Below are 22865 nucleotides of genomic sequence, written 5' to 3' on the forward strand. Positions count from 1 at the left end.
TCATTGAGACTGTAATTAAATCTGACCCATTCCGCAGTAATTTAATTAATTTTATCCTTTACTTTTTAACGAACAGGTATTTTTTGGTATTAGAGGTATACCTTTATCGCTGGGATTTCCGAGACATTTATTTCTGTAGCTTTAGTACAAAGCGCTCTGGGATTTGATAGATAGAGGTTCTCAAAATATCAGGACAGGGATTTGTTAGAACAGGGGTTTTAAAAACCGTGGAGACATAAATTTGTACACACGACCTGGGTTTTTAACAATGTGGAGACATGAAGTTGTAGAGCCTGGTACTCAAAAATTGTGGGGACAAGGAAGAAGTTTTGTGGTTACACCTGCTTTAATGAAGCAGGTGATGTAGAGTTCATCTGTTTCTGGTATGCACAGGTGAACAAGTTCATCTGATTTCACATCATCCACTGAAAGTCATTGTGCGACAAACACATTTTTTGTAATATCCCTGAATAAAGGCAGGTTTTCGAGAGAGATGAGAGGACATTTCACAGGTAGTAATGATCTACTCCCTGTCGAGAACTTGGCCATACCCTTATAAAAGATAGTGTAACATTGACTTAACAGACCGTTGGTCTCAACTGGTAGATGATACTGAGCTCAATAGATCTGAACCAAATGTGTCACTCAATATATAATAATAATAATAAATAAATTTATATATATATATATATATATATATATATATATATATATATATATATATATATATATATATAATGTAGGCACACATATATTTTTATTTCTATATATGTATATGTATATATATATATGTATATATATACATATATATATATATATATATATATATATATATATATATATATATATAGTGAAAAATTATGAAGTTGGGAGAGGCTTAAATAGAAAGTTTGTGAACCGCTGACACAATTGACAACTAACTGCCAACAACTGACAGACCAAATCACGTGCCCACACACCGGCCCTCGTTAATCGTGGCCGAGGGGGCGACTTTTAATTACCAAACCACTGGACCGTGACCGATTTTTAATTTTTCGCGTCATTAACGAGGCGCACGTGTCCGACCTTGATCTTGATTTCTCCCTACAGACTGGGTAAATCCGATCTACCATTAAGCCCACTGGGGTAGGGTCAACTAAATCTCGCGAGAACTGGAGGCGGAGCGCCATTTTTTTTTCTTTACCCGTTTTATCACCAGTGTATCATTTGTCGAGGTAGATAGCGCGTCACAAGTAGCACTAAAGAGTTAGGGCTCGAGTACCATTCTACCACGTCAAGAATCAAAGCTCCTGTGTACTAAAAACTCTAGCATCTTATACACTATACACCACCTCAACCCCCCTCCACCTCCAAAATAAAACATTCAAGTCAGAAAAACTTTTCTGAAGATTTTAACAACGGAAACTTTGAACACAAACAAAAAATAGATGCACCAAGTGAACGGCAAGCAGTAAGTGTAAAATAGTGCGGAATATTAATAGTGCTTTATAAATTCAACCTCGTATTTTGAGAGATCGGAAATAGCGTAAATTACTACTTCCGGTCAACAGAAATTACTCAACATTTGACTGAATGCAGAGAATCAGATCTTGTACTTATGAGTGAAATTTCATTAATGTATCTGAAACAGTACTCAGGTTATAGGCTTTGAATAAGTTTCACATCCGGTTACCGGAAATCGATGAAAAGTTGATACAGAACTACAATTTGATTCAATACTTATATATGAAATTTCATCAACCTAGCTGTAACGGTACTCAAGCTATCGCGTTCTCAGACACACATGCACACACACATACACACACAGACATACGGACAAGATTGCAAAGATATGTTTTTCCGACTCAGAGAGGTGTAAAACTTCGAGATTTCAAAACAAAAAAATCTCGATTTATTTTTTTTGCACGATTACAAGACTTTCTCTATACTTCGTATACGAGAAAGTAAAAAAAGACAACAAAAAACGATTGTTTCATGTTTCAGCGGACACAATTCCAGAACGAATGTCGATATTCCTCTTGTCAAGTAACCCAGCATTCACCCCCCTCTCCCCCATACACAAACTTCCCATAAACAATGCCCGTATGTGACAAACCATTCAAAGACCCATCATTTGAACATGTAAATGCTGAGGATATCACCCCACCCAACTCAACCCACCCCATTTTGCAAAGCTGCATCAGAATATTTGGCCTTGAGGTCCCCCCCCCCCCCTCTCTCCTTTAGCCAACCCGGGTTCAATGGTCCAGGAAGTACAACAAAGCCGGTCATTTGTTAATCTAAGCCCCCCATCCCATTTTGAACATGTATGAAAATGCATCCCCCACCCCACCAAAATATAGCACCACCCCCACATTGAAGCTCTATCAAAATACAGCCCCCACCCCAACAACATACAGCCCCCCCCCCAAATACAGCCCCCCCCCCAAATACAGCACACCCCTCCAAAATACAGCCCACCCCACCAAAATACAACCCACGCCCCAGCAACATACAGCCCTCAGCTCGTTGCTTCATGAATGTAAATAAACCCCCACCCCTCGCCATCAACATTCCACCCCCCACCCCCCACCCCCAACCTTCACTTAAATCAACAGACAACCCCATGCAACAGTATCTGACACAAGGGGACATAACTCATCAAACCCCAGCCGTCACTATACCAACTTGTTTCATCCATTCTCGCCTTCCTACATGAATAAGCGCCGGCCTATGTCAGCCGGGAGCCCACAGGGAGATAGCACTATTAATTGATAAACCGGACTGCCGGCTTTCTGCCGGCTGTCGCCCAGATTGTGCCGAGTATTCAATCAATAACTTAATTATGTCATCCTGCAGTTTTATTATTTTTTTTTCGCTGATCAGGAAAATCTCCACATAACCTGCTCAATGCAGCCATCCTCCCCCCCCCCCACGCACTGCCCCCCCCCCCGCCCACATCCCGGGTCTCGGAGTCCAAGGGCCAGACGACGAGCCCATCCATCATGCACGTCACAGCGACACCTACAATAGGAGCCCCATAATTAGGCTGGCTGACCTTTGAACTACTCGTCCTCTGTAGGCTAAGCTTCCGTCAAGGCGCGCTACCACGTTGAGGAAAATTTGATCAAAGTTTGTATTTGATAGAATTATATGCTGTTTACATGATTCACTTATATGTTTATGTATTAGTTTCATAAGTGTGTTACATAAATTACATACATGGCCGCGTTTTGTACATGACCTAATCTCATTTATCAAATGCGTAATGCCTGCAGAGATTAATCTTTGAATAATACGTAATCCAATCGACACTGACATGATGTAGTGGTATTTTATTATAATATGGGATAGAACGTTGTATTTTCGTTAGGCATATTAGGCCCAGGGGAGGGAAGCACCTAAGTAAACAACACGTGAATGTTTATATCACATGATCAGCCATATATTGAACGGGAATAAAACAAAATTATGCATTCAATGTAAAAAAAAAACAACAACTTTCCGATGAAATGACATAAACTTTACATCACCACCACCACTGACACCATAACTACCATCATCATCACCATAATCATCATCATTATCATTATCATCATAATTATCACAATCACCATCATCATCTTCATCATCACCACCATCATCACTATCATCATCATCATCATCATCACCATTATCATCGTTATCATCACCATCATCATTATCATCATTATCATCATTATCATCACCATCATCATCATCATCATCACTATCTTCATCATCACCACCATCATCACTAACATCATCATCATCATCATCACCATTATCATCGTTATCATCACCATCATCATTATCATCATTATCATCATTATCATCACCATCATCATCATCATCACTATCATCATCATCATCATCACCATCACCATCATCATCACCATCATCATCATTATCATCATTATCATCATCATCATCATCATCATCATCATCATCATCATCATCATCATCATCACCATCATCACCATCATCACCATCATCACCATCATCATCACCAACAACATCATCATCACCACCACCATCATCATCTTAATCGTCATCATAGAGGATTAAGGAAAGCAACCACACCTCTCCATTTGGACAATTCCCCCAAGTTGGGCCCACGACTTGTACCTGACTGACAACTGATCTTTTCCAAGTTTGTTAAAAGCTACCAAATCTGATAGATTATATCCAACTCTGTGTGCGTACAGTTATATTTTCCCATTTCTGTTTTTAGGAATTTTCAATTGCACTATTTGTTTTGCATTGTATATATATATATAACTATATATAACTATATAACTATATATATATATATATATATATATATATATATATATATATATATATATATATATTGGCGCGCGTAATGCAGATGAGCTGATGTAGACATAGACTGGTGAGCAAACCACTCACGCACACATCTTGTCGCTCAAATGACGTCACGTCCCAGTTTGAACTAGCCGGATCAGGGGACAGTTTCCAGACTTGAAGTCCTAAGCCCCGGCAGAAATTGAAGTCTGAGACGGCGCTCTGTGCTGTAACCCTGGAAGTAAACAAAGTTCAATAACGTGGGGACTGTTGACTTTTGCAGAGAGGGGGTGGGGTGTGGGGTGGGGTGTGGGGGTGGGGTTGGGTTTTTTTAAAGATGGAAATTGTGGGGGAGAGATGTGTGAGAGTGATGGTGAGAATGTGTGTGTGTTATAGAAAAACGGAATAGAAAAGTGAGATAAAGAGAGGAAAGAGTGGGAGAGAATGGGAGAGGCGTGAGGTACAGAGGTAGTGAGGTAGTGAGGTACAGAGGTAGAGAGGTAGTGAGGTAGTGAGGTACAGAGGTCGTGAGGTAGAGGGGTAGTGAGGTACAGAGGTCGTGAGGTAGAGAGGTAGTGAGGTACAGAGGTCGTGAGGTACAGAGGTCGTGAGGTAGTACGGGTAGGGAGGTACAGCGGAGAAAGAGGAGAGTGAATTACAGAAAGAATGATACTAGGAGAAGAGGGTGAAGGTATGTCTCCAGCAAGCAACCTTTACAACATATGTATGGAATGTATTAACATTATTACAACATGTAATGTATATATTAACATTTTTACAACATGTTATGAATATATCAACATTTTTACAACTCACGAAATGAATTTCTCAACATTTTTACAACACACGAAATGAATTTCTCAACATTTTTACAACTCACGAAATGAATTTCTCATCATTTTTACAACACACGAAATGAATTTCTCAACATTTTTACAACTCACGAAATGAATTTCTCAACATTTTTACAACACACGAAATGAATTTCTCAACATTTTTACAACTCACGAAATAAATATATCAACATTTTTACAACACACGAAATGAATTTCTCAACATTTTTACAACTCACGAAATAAATATATCAACATTTTTACAACACACGAAATGAATTTCTCAACATTTTTACAACACACGAAATTAATTTCTCATCATTTTTACAACACACGAAATGAATTTCTCAACATTTTTACAACACACGAAATGAATTTCTCAACATTTTTACAACACACGAAATGAATTTCTCAACATTTTTACAACACACGAAATGAATTTCTCAACATTTTTACAACACACGAAATGAATTTCTCAACATTTTTACAAAACATGAAACAATTTTTTTACATCACATATTATACCTGTTGTTTTCTGTAAGCAATTATTAGCTTTGTTTGAGCTGGCTATACAAAGTCCACATGACCTCATTAAAGTTTGTTAAATTCGTCCATGAAATTTCCACACACAAAAATACCACCTAAACTATAAATAGATTTCGGGAAATCCCGCTGACTTATAAATTGAACAAGAGCACTTCACATACAAACTAGAACATTCGGTCAAAACAAAAACAGGTAATTTAAAATCTCGAACACTCTGTCTAGACACTGCGATCTCTCATCTCCTTGTATAATCCTGTCAGTGGGTTACACAAATAAAATTCAACGACAATTTCTAAGCACGTCTCAAATCACAGGAGAATCAAACCTTTCACCCCACTAGCACAGGCAACCCCAGACAAACCCCGACCACACATGACAATAACTACTACCACACTCCCATATCTATCGCTTAATTACCTCCCCCCCCCACACCCTACACACACAACCCACAACAATCACTACTTGCAAACATCCACCCCCCCCCCTTCCTACAACATTCGACAATTCACAACAATCACTAAAACCAGACTCCTTTATCCACCTATAACAACCCCCAACAACCCTCGAAAAACACAGACAACCCCTACTACAGAAACCTCAAAAACAATTCAGGCCCCCCCTCCCCCAAAACCCCAGACACCCCTAGCAACCCCAGACACACATAGCAACCCCCGAAAAACACTGACAACCCCTACTACAGAAACCTACAAAAATACACGACCCCCCCCCCCCCCCAACCACAGACAACCCCTAACATCCCCCGAAAAACACCGACAACCCCTACTACAGAAATCTCCAAAAAAATAAATAACGCCCCCCCCCAACCCAGACACCCCTAACACCCCCCCCCCCCCCCCGACAACTGATCTTCCAAGTTTCAATCTCCAAGTCTACTACCCCACAATAGCATTCTCTAGGACCTCCAATCAAACTCACAATGACGCTTTACTTCAACTCCCACGTCTCAATTTCAAAGAGATTAAAACAAGACTTTCTTGGGTGAAAGTAGTTTAAAGTACATTCACTGTTCTCGAAAAATCCACCCCCCCCCCTTCCTTACAATCATTCCCACGAAGAAAAAAACTGAAAACTAAAGATCAATTAGCACGGCGTCAAGTCTGCTAGTGCTGGTTCAAAAACACACGTCAATCTATATATATATATATATATATATATATATATATATATATATATATATATATATATATATATATATATATATATATATATATATATATATATATATATATATATATATATTCTCTTCTTGGAGATCATAGAAAACACCAAGCTGTAAGCGCCCTCCCTACCACCCCACCCCTACATGTTTACAATCGTAGAGCCGGGTTTTGTGACGACTATTAGGGGCAGATAATTTAGTTTGAAACGATTTTCACTTTAGGGGAGGTAACTAAGAGGAGTTTACTTTCACGGGGGGTGGGGTGGGGGTCCAGGGGTGGTAGGGGTTGGGGAAAGGAGGGGGGGTATCGTCCTTAACGAGCTACTGATAGTGTTTTAAAGCAAATATTTTCAGTGGCAGCGTTGGTACTGTCGAATTCACAAATTATGAATTACTGAAAAGTAGAAAATAAAATAACTAGATAGCGGCGTATGATACGCTGCGGGTCGGCTCGTTACATTTTACGTTACACATTAGCACACTTTCGGTCCAAAATACGTTGCAGTTAATTTTATTTTAATATGTTGATCGCAAAAAACAAAACAAAAAAAAACTAGTTTTTCTTGAGGTAGTTATAGTTGTAACAAGTATGGCTAACTTTATTGTTGCTAACGGTAAGTGTTCGTAATAATTTTTTTTCAATCAATCAACTGACTTGTCAATACCTAACAAAATCACAACAAATGCGTTTCGCTATTCTTCAATGGGTTTAAGGGGGCAGTATCACCTAGACTAAGGGAGAGAAACAAAAATATTCACACACAAGTAAAACTATTAGACATAAACATGCCAAATTTTTACAGTGGTAGTAACGTGTCTTCAGCATATAATTTATGGGGTATATTTATCAACAATTTGTCTAAAAATATTTTGTTAATATTGTATTACATTTTAAAAATTTTTTGTAATCAATTTTCCAAACCATAAGTAAAATACATACTTAAAGTTTGGCTTAAAGTGTCCTTCCACATATTTGGTTGCACTATGTAACTTGTTTGGGTATATGACGTGTACTTTAACTTTAAAATCCTCAAATGATAGTACCAACTTCCCACCCCAGGGGTCGGCAACCTTTTGAAGCGGAAGAGCCATAAGTTACAATTTTCAAAATTTCCCTGGTTTTACAGAGCCACTGACATTTTTTTATTTCAAATATTTTATTTTTTTATTAAGATTATTAGTATTTGTGCAAGGAGCGGGAGAGCCGCATCTTGATATCAAAAGAGCCGCATGTGGCTCGCGAGCCGTAGGTTGCCGACCCCTGTCCCACCCCCATTCTCCCCAAAACAGGGGTTTGATATTGTTAGGTCAGAATCCCACAAACATCTATTCACTAGATAATTACAGGGTACACTGTAGGGATGGACAGTAGGTGACACTTTCAAAGAGACTTACCGCTCTGACAGGACAATAGTCGTCTCTATACTGACCAGTAGCCGGTGTTGTTAGCGCCAGGGGGGATAATTAGTTAGGTCACATGTTCTGAGCTCATTGTCCCGTGGGAACAGCTAGGGGGTTAAAACAGGGGTATAAATACAGGCAGGTTAGTTAGTCTCTCTCTCTCTCGCACAAGCGCTCCCGACGTTAGCGGTTAGGGGAAGCCTCGCTCAGCAGAACAGGCATTCAGCACATTAATAAACAGTACAAACTAAGAAAGTCTCCTGTTCCGTTGATTACTTCACTGTAGCTGACTCGGGTAGAATAATTAAATACCCCTAGACAACGACGGCCTTATTGGCTAGTGCCCGAGCCAGTGTCAGCAACGTATTCGCCGGCGACTAAGCAACCATACGGCAACATCGTAGTCCTAGTCCGCAACAGATATTGACAAGGGAAATCATCAGGTTAATACATCAATGTAGAGTTACAAACAGTTGAAAAAGAAATCCAAGAAGGTCATGTCGGCCCTCGGGTACTTGTGTATCACAAGGACATAGACCATTAAAGCCACACCTGATGTAGCTCCAACACTAGGTATTTGCCACATATATACAGCTGTGGTACAGTCACATATGTGACTATAACATAGTTTACCAACACACACCATATGACAACTATGACATCACTAACACAATTATGACCTATTTCACTAACACACCATATATGTCAACTATGACATCACCAACACACCCCAAATGACACTATGACATCAACAACACACCCCAAATGACACTATGACATCACCAACACAATTATGACCTATTTCACCAACACAACATATATGTCAACTATGACATCACCAACACACCCCAAATGACACTATGACATCAACAACACACCCCAAATGACACTATGACATCACTAACACAATTATGACCTATTTCACCAACACACCATATATGTCAACTATGACATCACCAACACACCCCATATGACAACAAAGACATTGCCCCCACACCCCATATGCCAATTATGACATATTTCACCAACACACCCCTATGCACATATGACACAACCGTATATCACCAAACACACTTCCTTATGCAACTATGCGCATACCCACCACATCTAATAATCAACTATGATGCAACCCTAAACCGATTCACATCTGCAACCCGACCATGGCCTAGACCACTAACCCATTGAGTGACTATGACATACAGTACAGTCTACCAACACACGAAGCTATTATTAGTCAAAAAGGTCAACCCCATCAATAATACAGCTCTGACATAATTCAGAATTCATATGCTACTATTAACCGTTCAACTCGGACATAAATCAATTCATATGCCACTATTAACAATTCAACTATGACATGTATACGACTAACTGTAACACAGACCTTGAACTTCCGACATCATTTCCAATTCTACTATGATACAAACAACACATCTCTGGTAGAGAACTGTAGGGTTTGATACAACTCCAACCGTGACTGTCACATAGACGCTACCCCTCCACCACCACCCACCACACCGTTACGACACCCACTTCGCAATTCGACGATTTCTTATCCACTCGACATTTCCGACCCCCGATAATTACCAATCCCGGCATTTCCGACCCCCGATAATTACCAAGCTACCTTCTCTCATCAAAGACCAGACACCCCGGCGCGCGTGGCTTACCGTCTGCACGTGTCGGAAATTATGTGTGCCACGTCACAGTGACGTCACACACAATTACCGCTCATTAAGCCAGTTAATTGAATGTTCGAAGCTCCGGCTAATGTCTGCTTCACTGCGCTGTCTGCTTATTTGTTTGTTTTATGATTACATTGATTTAAATAGCGCGCACTCTAATGAAGTCGTCGTTGTTGCGATTTAGATACAAGGACAGTCTTGGGCTGCTCATATTGCGTAGTGGCAAGATAAAGTCAACACTACTGGCGTAACTACAACAATAAATATCAGGACTCTAAGTTCAAATGTCAAGGTGGTTTTTGTTATATGAAGCAGAGACATGTGGAGACCAACGCAGAGAAGATACAAACCTATCATCGGCCTCTACACATACTAGACTATCATTGGCCTCTACTAGACTATCATTGGCCTCTACTAGACTATCATTGGCCTCTACTAGACTATCATTGGCCTCTACTAGACTATCATTGGCCTCTACTAGACTATCATTGGCCTCTACTAGACTATCATTGGCCTCTACTAGCCTATCATTATCCTCTACACATACTAGACTATCATTGGCCTCTACTAGACTATCATTGGCCTCTACTAGACTATCATTGGCCTCTACTAGACTATCATTGGCCTCTACTAGACTATCATTGGCCTCTACTAGCCTATCATTATCCTCTACACATACTAGACTATCATTGGCCTCTACTAGACTATCATTGGCCTCTACTAGACTATCATTGGCCTCTACTAGACTATCATTGGCCTCTACTAGACTATCATTGGCCTCTACTAGACTATCATTGGCCTCTACTAGCCTATCATTATCCTCTACACATACTAGACTATCATTGGCCTCTACTAGACTATCATTGGCCTCTACTAGACTATCATTGGCCTCTACTAGACTATCATTGGCCTCTACTAGACTATCATTGGCCTCTACTAGCCTATCATTATCCTCTACACATACTAGACTATCATTGGCCTCTACTAGACTATCATTGGCCTCTACTAGACTATCATTGGCCTCTACTAGACTATCATTGGCCTCTACTAGACTATCATTGGCCTCTACTAGACTATCATTGGCCTCTACTAGACTATCATTGGCCTCTACTAGCCTATCATTATCCTCTACACATACTAGACTATCATTGGCCTCTACTAGACTATCATTGGCCTCTACTAGACTATTATTGTCCTTTACTAGACTATAATTGGCCTCTACTAGACTATAATTGGCCTCTACTCCTCTAGCATACATCTACTACTACTTATTTACTTTCTCGTATATACGAAGTATAGAGAAAGTCTTGTAATCGTGCAAAAAAAAATCGAGATTTTTACAAATCTCGACGTTTTACACCTCACTGATACGGAAAAACATAATTTTGCAATCTTGTCCGTATGTCTGTGTGTCTGTCTGTGTGTCTGTCTGTGTGTCTGTCTGTCTGTCCGTGTGTAAACACGATAACTTGAGTACCGTTACAGCTAGGTTGATGAAATTTCATATATAAGTATTTTATCAAAATCGTAGATCCGTATCAACTTGTGTGCGTTTTCCGATAACCGGAAGTGGTACTTTTCCTACTTTGAATTTTTCAAAAGCCTATAACTTGAGTACTATTTCAGATAGATAAATGAAATTTCACATGTAAGTGAAAGATCTAATTCTCTACCTTCTGTTAAATTTTGAGTAATTTCCGTTTACCGGAAGTAGTACTTTACGCTACTTCCGATTTCTCAAAAAACTAATGTAAATTTTAAAAGTACTAATAATATTGCGCACTATTATGCACTTTTTTATTTGGCGTTCACTTGGTGTGCAATTAATTTGTCTACGAGATTTTATTCTATTTTTAAAACTTTAAGTATTTAAAATGGATTAAAAATCATGTCTATAGCCCGAGGTCCCATCCCCTGTTATTTTATATAAGAATATTCGAGAAAGTTTAGGGGAGATCACTCCCGGTTTATTTTTATTACAATTATCACCGAATATTAACCAAGAAGAAAATAGGGAATTTATAATTTTAAACTAATATTAAACAACAATAGCCGCACATTACAAACCCTACTCTCTTTACAAATTATAAGCCAAACTAATACATTAAACATAACCATACCAGTTATTGTTCAATACTTATGCTATATTGAAATATTAATGCACACTGTAACAATATATAGATGTAGCAACCTAAAATAGACAAAATCTACTAATAAACACATTTAAATTCTACATTCCGGAAATATTGTACAAACTAGCACTGACATTAATCAGTGAAAAGTGTCACTAATTAAATGAATTAAATGAGTAAATAATTGAAATTAAACCAAACGAAAAGTAATATCGCTTAGAGAATTAAAAACATGATGTTCAACAGATGGCATAAGCAGTTTTTTACCTCCCCTGGAACATTCAACACATCGTGATGTGCAGCAGATCACATCAGCAGTTGTTACCTCCCCTGGAATATTCAACACATCGTGATGTGGAGCAGATCACATCAGCAGTTGTTACCTCCCCTGGAATATTCAACACATCGTGATGTGGAGCAGATCACATCAGCAGTTGTTACCTCCCCTGGAACATTCAACACATCGTGATGTGCAGCAGATCACATCAGCCGTTGTTACCTCCCCTGGAACAGTCAACACATCGTGATGTGCAGCAGATCACATCAGCAGTTGTTACCTCCCCTGGAACAGTCAACACATCGTGATGTGGAGCAGATCACATCAGCAGTTGTTACCTCCCCTGGAACATCCAGATCACATCAGCAGTTGTTACCTCCCCTGGAACATCCAGATCACATCAGCAGTTGTTACCTCCCCTGGAACATCCAGATCACATCAGCAATTGTTACCTCCCCTGGAACATTCAACACATCGTGATGTGGAGCACATCACAATTGTTACCTCCCCTGGAACATTCAACACATCATGATGTGCAGCAGATCACATCAGCAATTGTTACCTCCCCTGGAACATTCAACACATCGTGATGTGGAGCACATCAGCAGTTGTTACCTCCCCTGGAACATTCAACACATCGTGATGTGGAGCACATCACAATTGTTACCTCCCCTGGAACATTAAAAAAAACACACACCACGATGTGTGATCGGATCACGTGACGCTGACATAATTGAAGGGGAGACAAGCCAGTGTCCGAGCTTTGATTTGATTTGAGGGTGTTGATAAAACGGTAGACTCAATCTCCCCCTGTAAGCTAATGCAGTTACCTGCCCTTTGTTGATGTACACAAACCAGAGTTAACGCCCCCTTTTTTTAAAGCGCAAGGCGGACCATGCACATTTGATGATGCCGCATATCAACAAATTAATTTTACGGGATTTCCCGCTTTAAACGTGTGCAAGCGGAAATGGATCTAGACGCGGATGGGCTGTGGATAATTGAACTTAATTAATTATAGACTAGGGGTGAGGGGTACAGAGCAGATTCTCTGATAAAGTGATAGACAGCAGATAAAAGGAAGGGAAAATAGAGAGAAGATAATAGGAAAATAGACAGCAGATAGAGTTGTCACTGTAGGTAGTTTAAAAAGATTCCTGTTGTGTTTATCACGGTAACCGACCCAAGATATCTAAAAGGAATTTGGGGTGGGTGAGGAGGGGGATTAGGCTACCATTGACGATACTAGACCGGCATTTTGTAAGTGGTTATCTACATTCTATTTTTTTTAAAAATTATAACCAAAACCAAATACGCGTTTTAAAAATACCTGCCGATGAAATGAACACATACCTTTAAAACACCTGTCAATGAAATGAACACATACCTTTAAAACACCTGTCAATGAAATGAACACATACCTTTAAAACACCTGCAATAGAAATGAACACATACCTTTCAAACACCTGCCATAGAAATGAACACATACCTTTAAAACACCTGCCATAGAAATGAACACATACCTTTAAAACATCTGCCAATAAAATGAACACATACCTTTAAAACACCTGCCAATAAAATCTAATAAAATGAACACATACCTTTAAAACACCTGCCATAGAAATGAACACTCACCTACGGTTTTAAGCTTTGAGAGTCCTGCCAGCCCCTTTTGTTTGTCCTAATCTAAACATTCTACAACACGAACAAAACAAATTAGTTCTATTAATCTATATACTGTTAGAACCCTTTTTGAAGGACGTTTGAAAAAAAAAATCGACATTTCTCCTAAAATATTCAAACAATTTTCAGACGCTCATTTGTGTTTGTTTGAACTACTATCAACGCCATATTTAACAATAACAAAAAATAAACACAACTTTAGATCTATTGGGATATGGTGGCGGCGTGGTCGGGTGGTAGAGCACTTGACCGAAGGTTTCAAGTTCGAATCTAGGTTTGAACTCGTGACTGCAGGAAATACCAGAGCCCCCCCCCCCCCCACCCAGCTCTTATGGGAACCTGACTTTAGTGAAAGTAAACACCTTTCATATGCCGAATTCAAGAAACATGAACTGAACTTCATCTGCCCTCGGGATCGATAGGAACTTTACTTTTTACTCTAAGGGATTTATGAAAGTTGATGTCCCTGTTATTCATGACAAAAAAAAAAAAAAAATAACTTATTTAAATAGCACTTGTTTCATACTGGGATGGGGGGAGGGGAAAGAGGCGGCGTAGTCCACTCTGTAGATAGTTGGGTAACACAACTTTAAGGAACCAGGGGCGTAATCTAAGTGGAGACATGCACCACCACCCCCAGTGTTTCTTTAAGAAATGTTTCTCTGGGGGAGGAAGTGGGGCACTTAAAATATTTTGGGGGATGGACTACAATTTCCGGGGGGGGGGGGGGGGGTGGGTGGGGGTTGGGACGGACGAACGGACGCGGTTAAAAGTATATGTTCTTTATAAATTTCATTTCGTTCAAGGAGAGGGGGAAGGGGGGGCGGTAGACATTCTTCAAGGGGGGCCTCCTACCTCCAGAAGAGATGCCTGGAAGAAACTCTGCCCAACCCCGCCCCTACACCCCGAAATGCATAGTGCGTCAACAAAGTCCCCCCGTTTCCCCCCCCCCCCCCCTTTCCCTGTCTCTCTATCTGTTGAATTAATGGGCAATGAGGCCAATAATTGAATTGAAAAGAACGGCCATCTCTGGTCATCGCATAGGCAAAATCACCCCCTCCAGTAGCGACACAAGGCGGGAGCAGGGGGCGGGGGGCGGGGGGTCCGTTCCCCACAGTGATACCATTCAGAGGGTGACACTATTTAGAGGGATACCATTTGTGGGGGGTGGGCAATATTTCGGGGGTGACACCAAATTGGAAGATTATAAAATGTACCGTCAAAGCATGTTTTATCCAGTTAAATTTATAAAATATTAGAGAAAGAGAAAGAGAGAGAGAAAGAAAGAAATAAAGAGAGAGAGAGAGAAATAGAGGGGAGGGGTGACACCAAACCGAAAAATACTAAATTGTTCAAAGGAGTGATGTGACACCCTCAGTCACCGCACCGGGTGACACCTGACCTACTGACACCATTGCCCTTACCATTTCTTTACTTTTAAAAAACCTGTTCAACTTTTTAAAAACCCGTTCAACTTTATAAAAACAAGCAACACTAAATAACTTAGTACACTCATTTCAACACCTTTAATTTAACCGAACTTAAACTTTTCAACTTGAGCTTGATAGAAACTTGATCTTACTTCTAAAATCGATATTAATGACTCAAAAATAAAAATCGATGACGTTGCAAACAGAAACCAACCACGAACAAATCGGTCCAGCTACTCAGAACAAATGGCACTTGTTTCTAGCTAAGCTCCAATCACCTACAGCCACCTCAACGATGCCGTGCATAGCTAACGAGAACAAGTTTACACTACATGAAAAGACTTGTTTTTTCTTTTCTTTCGAAACTTACAAAAAAATAGTCATTGTATAAAAATATTAATTGTATTAGAAAGCTTGGTACAGTTGTTATAAAATGTATGTGTATGTGAAATTTAAAAAAAAAATAGCTAAAAAATGATGATTTGGCAGTAGAGTCCTATTATGGTTATACGTGGATGTTATATTGAAGGGTACTTATGTAACAAGACTATCCGCTTACCGTCCATAACATAACTATCTGCTGACCGTCCATAGCTTAACTATCTGCTGACCGTCCATAACATAACTATCCGCTGACCGTCCATAACATAACTATCTGCTGACCGTCCATAACATAACTATCTGCTGACCGTCCATAACATAACTATCTGCTGACCGTCCATAACATAACTATCTGCTGACCGTCCATAACATAACTATCTGCTGACCGTCCATAACATAACTATCTGCTAACCGTCCATAACATAACTATCTGCTGACCGTACATAACATAATTCTATTGACCGTCCATAACATAACTATCTGCTTACCGTCCATACCATAAATCGACCGTCCATAACATAAATCGACCGTCCATAACATAAATCGACCGTCTATTGTACGATTTACCTCAACAACCGACCGACCGACTTAATGACCTGAGCGACCGACCCTGGCATTAATGGACCGTCCATGATGACAAGACCTTACTCCATCCATCACGTGACTTTTTAGTACCCTAACGACCGTCCATTATCCTGTTAAAACTTTACTGGAAATCTCTCTACAAAGGTCAGGAGGATTATCCTAATCCCACGGATTAAGCTAGTTAATTATTCAGACCTGATTTTGTTCAGAATTCGAACCATGACATAATTCATCCTTGAACGACGTTATTTATTCATAGTAAAACTTCCCCATTTAACAAAAAGACTGGGGGGTAGGGGGGGGGGGGGGGTAGGAGGTTGATAATGTTGGCAAAAACCAATTAGTTTCTGGTACATTCTTTCATTAATTCTTATCTAATTATCTAATTACAAGATTCACATTTTAATTTTTTTTCCAAAAAAAAAAAAATGAATTAAATTTATTCATAGAGATTTAATTTAATTTTTTTCATTTTCTCTCTCTCTCTCTCTCAAGTAATTATATATTTAAACAATAACGTTAGCGTGGGCGAAATGTTTCACGCAAGATGACACATAATTGAGATTTTTCATCTAAGATGGACTAATAAGGATGATATTTTAAAATTTATAGAAAATTGAGACCGCTATCGTTTAGTTTTTAGATGGACTAATAAGGATTATATTTAAAAATTCATAGTAAATTGAGAACGTTATCGCTTCGTAATTCTCTTTGCGCTCTACTGAGATAGACGCTCATATGATGTATCTTCATATGTAAATTGAGATTTCTGTGATACCACGTGGTTCCCTGCTTTGTCCTTGTCCACAGGTCTATGCAGGGGCGTAGCGAGGGGGGGGGGGGGCGGACCGCACCGGGTGACACCATTTAGGGGGGTGACACCAAGGCAAAAAATAGCAAAATATATAGAGAAAAACTTGAGGGGGGGGGGTGCAAATCGAAAGTTTGAAGGGGGGGGGTGCAAATCGAAAACTTGAAAGTTTGTCCCCGGGAAGGGTCGCTACGCCTCTGGGGGTGACACCATTAAGTGCCGCACCGGGTGACACCCGACCTCGCTACGCCACTGGGTCTATGTAAGACATTTTGTCCTGCCATCCCAATCTCGCAATCAAAGCCGCCTTGACATTTCCTTACACTTCAAATTCTAATTTTTAATGTGTCAGAGATTACGACAAGACTCAGCTAAATGGTTTTAATCAAATAAACAAATTCAACTTCCCATTTGTAAACAAACGGCATGTGTCTTAATTATCCACACGTGCGCCTAATTTTAAGCTCTCCTTAGCTCCTAAAGTCCAGCTGAGCTCATATAATGACCTGCGGGGGGGGCGGGGGAAACCTGATATCCACGCGCGATAACCTTCCAAGATGGCGCTCATTGTTTGGGTTTTCCCGATAACAGTTTGCCTTCCTGCGGCTTCTCTGTTCGGGTTTTCCCCATTAAAAGGTGAAGTCAGCCGGCGGTTTGTAAACAGTTTGGATTTCACCTGGGCAGGTGGGGTACCCAGACTCTACAGGTACAAAACAGGCTGAAAAATAAAGGTGAAATTTCTGTACTTGGCCCACGCGGGCAAGAAGTTCACCCTCCCCTGTCCCACACTGACCCTTCGACTGTCATAAGCAAGCTAGAATATAACGCAAGTTTTCCATGATGTTTTTCTTCTTCCGCGTTCTTGAATTTATGTAAGTGTACTAAGTGTATGAGCTGGATTGTGGTCTCCAGATCTGCGGGTGCCCCATATAGTTTTTCCGGAATGGCCAGGGAGAGTAAAACGATTAAAGTTAGAACAATTGTTTTCCATGATAAAAATACACTATAGCGATCTATGGTGTATAGCGTAGTATTGCATTTATATTAAATAATATAACATCCCCAATGACCACAACACCCTGACTTAACTAATCCAAATTTTTAAAAATAAATTACTATTATAAGTTACTATTATGTTACTAGTATTCATATGACTATTTCAGGCCTTAATAAAACCGGAAGTAATTTTGTACTTTTTACACAAATATTGAATTTTTGTTGAAAAATATGCTGTCTGGTAAGAAAAATTTGGAACCATTTGGAACCAGCTTTTCATACCTATTATTCTTCGCATTTTTTCTTCAGTTTAAAAATTCCGACCCTCATAGAACTTAAATAAAATTCTAAAATTTCACATCCAGCCCGACTTTTGGGAATACCCGATAACTTGGTTTGGTAAACATGACTCCACTCCAGTATGTCGGAGTAAAAAAAAAAAAGTCAGCCCGGAGAAGAAAGATACGAAACGAATTACATCTCAGCCCCGGCCCTTGACACGTGGAAACCACGAGCGTGTGGGCCGCAAGGGGGAGGGAATCGCTCTGAGAATGACTTGGTGATGGTTAGCTCCGGAACTTTGTCGAGTTAATTAGGGGCTTTTTATTAGCGTCCTTTGATACGGATGGACTCTGGAATGTGGGAGGCGGGTGAGATCAAATAGGAGGCGATTCTTCGATTTTTTTTGTGTGTGAACCCTTTTAGAAATCTTAACTATAAGATACACATGTTTTTATTACTAAAAAAAAAACTTAGATGAATTTTTTTCATTTGAAAAAGACAACACTACGTTACTCATTATTTCAAAATGTGCATTCTTTTAGTGTCTTTAGTAATAATTGCATAATTATCAAAAGTTATCTATAAAACATATATTTTTGAAAAATGTTTAAGATTATTCTTTTTTTAAAAAACATAATACTAGGCAACCTAGTTTACCGTTGGAAAAGGGTATGTTGGCAACATTACGCAACACAAGCCCACATCCCACTAAGCCCAGCCAACCCTTAATAAGCCCCGTCCTCACACACATGAACTGCCCATCACCTCGATCTTAACTTACCACTTAAAAGCTATTTCCCTCAAGGGCCATCCACTTATGACGTCCACGAGAATATAGATATTGTAGACACCTTCTACCCTGTCCAAACGCGTCCACAAAAGGCTCTCGTTTGCAGGCTGTCGGCTGCGCTAGCCAACACAAACCACTTACCTTGTCTGCCTCCACACACTTAACACACACATGAATACCCCCACATCCCCCACACATTCCCCTTGACCCTTCTCTTAACATACAACTTAGCTTCAGTGTCCAATACTATATCATGCTGAAAATGTTCCTAGTTAAGATTTCAGTAAGGCTCCAATTAACACAACGTTGAAGTATTTTTTGAGTGTGTAAGAAGCTAAAATGCGTTAAGGAAAATTGTATACATTATGTATAGTATGTCACACAATATGCTTGAAAAGTCTATGTAATCACACGTAATTAAAAAAAAAATCTTTTAAAAAAATATGCCACGAGATAAAATTATAGTTACCTTTTTAAAACATAATTAAAGCTGTTTGGGAACAATCTATTAAAGTCATTTTCATATTTTTGTATTGAATATAAGCCGTTGAGATTCAAAATATTAAAACAACGATCTCAATCCCTTCTTGAAGACAACCAGAGTGGACAGAGATAGTAAAACAGTGAAAATCACATCAATTGTTTTCCATGGTAACATACACAATAGCCATCAATGGGTATAGCCTAGTAGTTTATTTTGATTAAATAATATAACATCCCCTATAACAACAACACCCTGGCTCTACTAATCCAAATTTAAAAAAAAAGTGTTAGTTAAATTATTATTAAACTTCTAGTAATTATTTCTTTGAATATTTCTAGCCTTAATAAAAACTGAAAGTTATTTGTACTTATTTGCCAAATGTTATAAAATTTTATCTTTTGGTTGAAAAATATGCTTTCTGGCAACACCGATTTGGAACCAGCTTTTCAACCCTATTATGCCTTCACAAACCCACCCCGACCAAACATACCACGCCACTCCACTATTCCCACCCACACGCAGCTAAGGCAGGGTGGAGGGAAACCGAAAAAAGTTGATTTGTGTAGGGGGGGGGGGGGTGAATTGGTTAAGTGTTAACTTCCGCCCATTAACATAAACATCAGCATACTGTTGTTGAAAATAAAACTACATTCTTCGATTTAATTGTATAATTGTCGTACGATAACCTATTCCATTGAAATAATTAAGTTTACAAAAACGACAACTAATACATTTTTGTTTTTAAATTATGTATTTTTACTTCTTCTGGTTAAAAAACCAAAATTGTAAAATTGTGAAACGGAACAAAATTACTATCCAACCGGAAACCTTTTGATTTTTCAAGCTTGTCCATTGTTCCAATTTTCATTGATCATTTTCTCAACCTTTTGTTTCTTCTACATTTACATCATTTATTAAGATTTATTGATTTCAAAAACGAAATATCATTTAATATATCATTTAAACTTTAATTGAAAGAGAATGAAGCATTAAAAGCAGTAAAGGTTCAGATCTACTCTATTGTCAGGTTTGTATTGAAAGACATTGTTTGACATTGTAAAACCACTTGCTTGCGTGTGGAAAAGCTAAGGGAAACTACTACTACATTTTTGGGTATTTGATCGTGTATTTATACATTGAATAAACGTATAATTTTATTACTTGCTTAAAATAAAACTGTTAAGTACACTCATCTTAAAACAAAACTTTTTTCCTCACCATAAGTAGATCAACACAATGCAGATTTTCTGACCTCACTGACTCCTACAAATAAATTAATCAAATTACACATACATATTCAATGCTTAAGCCCCTTTGAGCCGCATTCTATTCATATAATCTTATTTTATCTACAAGTATATTTAAATTAATTCTGACAAACTACTGTGTACGGTGTAACGAACTGTCAGAGGTGTAGGCGTAAGTGACCTAATTAAAATATCACGTGATTGCATAAACAGGAGAGGGAACACGATGTAACACGGATTATATATCACATATGTCGTTCAACAAAATTAATATACACACTAGCCCGATCCTTAACCTTGGGGGCGACATCATCATACTACACACGCCAAGAGTTATCGAAATAGCTCCTATCTTGACTAATATAAGCATTGGAAAATGTATGATAATTTATTCTTTGTTCCTAAGGTCGTCACATGACATCCACGAACCAGAAAGAAATATTACATTTGAATAGAAGATATATATATATATATATATATATATATATATATATATATATATATATTATTTTTATGTACTATTCCACCCCATCCCCTCCATAGGAGTACCCGATCCCCTCACCGAAGCTCATCCTACTGGAACATAGCCCCCTACCCCACCTTCTAGAGAATATATAAGAAAAAAAATAAATTTAAAAAGAAAACACATAGACCTACTATAAATATTCTAAAAATTCTCCCTCGACCATGGAAGTTTTCAATCCATGACGTAATAAGCACGCGATTTCCTAGTGTCTCACGTGACTCTAAATTTAGTTACGTTATAAAATCCTATCTCCGTTTTCACATAGCAGCGTAATTTTTTTTAAAAAATATGTTTTTTTTTTTACCTAAACCATTTTTTTCAACAGCTGATCAATGGGGGATGTACTCACGTATAGTGACGTCATTTCACTTTTGCAGCCCGTGGTCCCCTCAAGTCCAGTAACTCTCCCGGACTTCAGATGGCCACATTAGTGCTGACGTCTCTTCCGTTCCCGTTAGCCTCGTTTCCGTTCTATACAAAAATAAACGAACGTTTTCAGCTTTTCAAAGTATCCCATGAATGGTTCATGTCTTTCTAAGGCAAAAATGTCCGTCAATTATTTTCATACTAAGACAAATCGAATCTAGACAGACACGAGTTGACATATAACTTCATCAAACACACCAGACGAGACGGAATGTCTGAAAATTGTTATGAAGAGTTCAGCTCACAACACCAGATATCAAATCAGAAGCAAACTTTGCCAGGAAGGCGAAAGCCGAAAGAATCGCTTCTTTAAAGAGGAAATCCAAAATAAATAATAGAGCTACAGTTTCAAAAATAAAGATTACAATACGCGTATACATTTCACGTGTCGTTGGACTAAGTCAATACGATAGAACATATCTTCTGGGATAGACTGAGCTTCAAGGATTAGGCTTAATCTTGTGAGGTCGTTGCATTATGCGGGCTAAAAATTGTGGGTTAGTCATGCTGCATGCTAGACCTAACCTAACCTAACCTAACCTAACCTAACCTAACCTAACCTAACCTAACCTAACCTAACCTAACCTAACCTAACCTAACCTAACCTAACCTAACCTAACCTAACCTAACCTAACCTAACCTAACCCAACCCAACCCAACCTAACCCAACCCAACCCAACCCAACCCAACCCAACCCAACCCAACCCAACCCAACCCAACCCAACCCAACCCAACCCAACCTAACCTAACCTAACCTAACCTAACCTAACCTAACCTAACTTAACTTAACCTAACCTAACCTAACCTAACCTAACCCAACCTAACCTAACCTAACCTAACCTAACCTAACCTAACCTAACCTAAC

General features: G+C 39.0%; 1 protein-coding gene across 1 annotated transcript in view; it reads left to right on the top strand.

Moving 5' to 3' along the window:
- Nucleotides 1-3970: 3970 nt before the first annotated feature.
- Nucleotides 3971-22865, top strand: part of LOC131930704 (uncharacterized) — a gene marked incomplete at its 5' end in the record, with an annotated part of 78242 nt that continues 59347 nt past the window's right edge. Inside the window, 3 exons of the mRNA XM_059287291.1 lie at nt 3971-4018; nt 4179-4195; nt 10675-10747. Coding sequence (XP_059143274.1) covers nt 3971-4018; nt 4179-4195; nt 10675-10747 — 138 coding nt within the window. The remainder of the gene's footprint in view (nt 4019-4178; nt 4196-10674; nt 10748-22865) is intronic.

This window comes from Physella acuta, unplaced genomic scaffold (assembly GCF_028476545.2).
Source record: "Physella acuta isolate Inbredline_101_S28 unplaced genomic scaffold, ASM2847654v3 ptg000100l, whole genome shotgun sequence".
Lineage (NCBI taxonomy): Eukaryota > Metazoa > Mollusca > Gastropoda > Physidae > Physella > Physella acuta.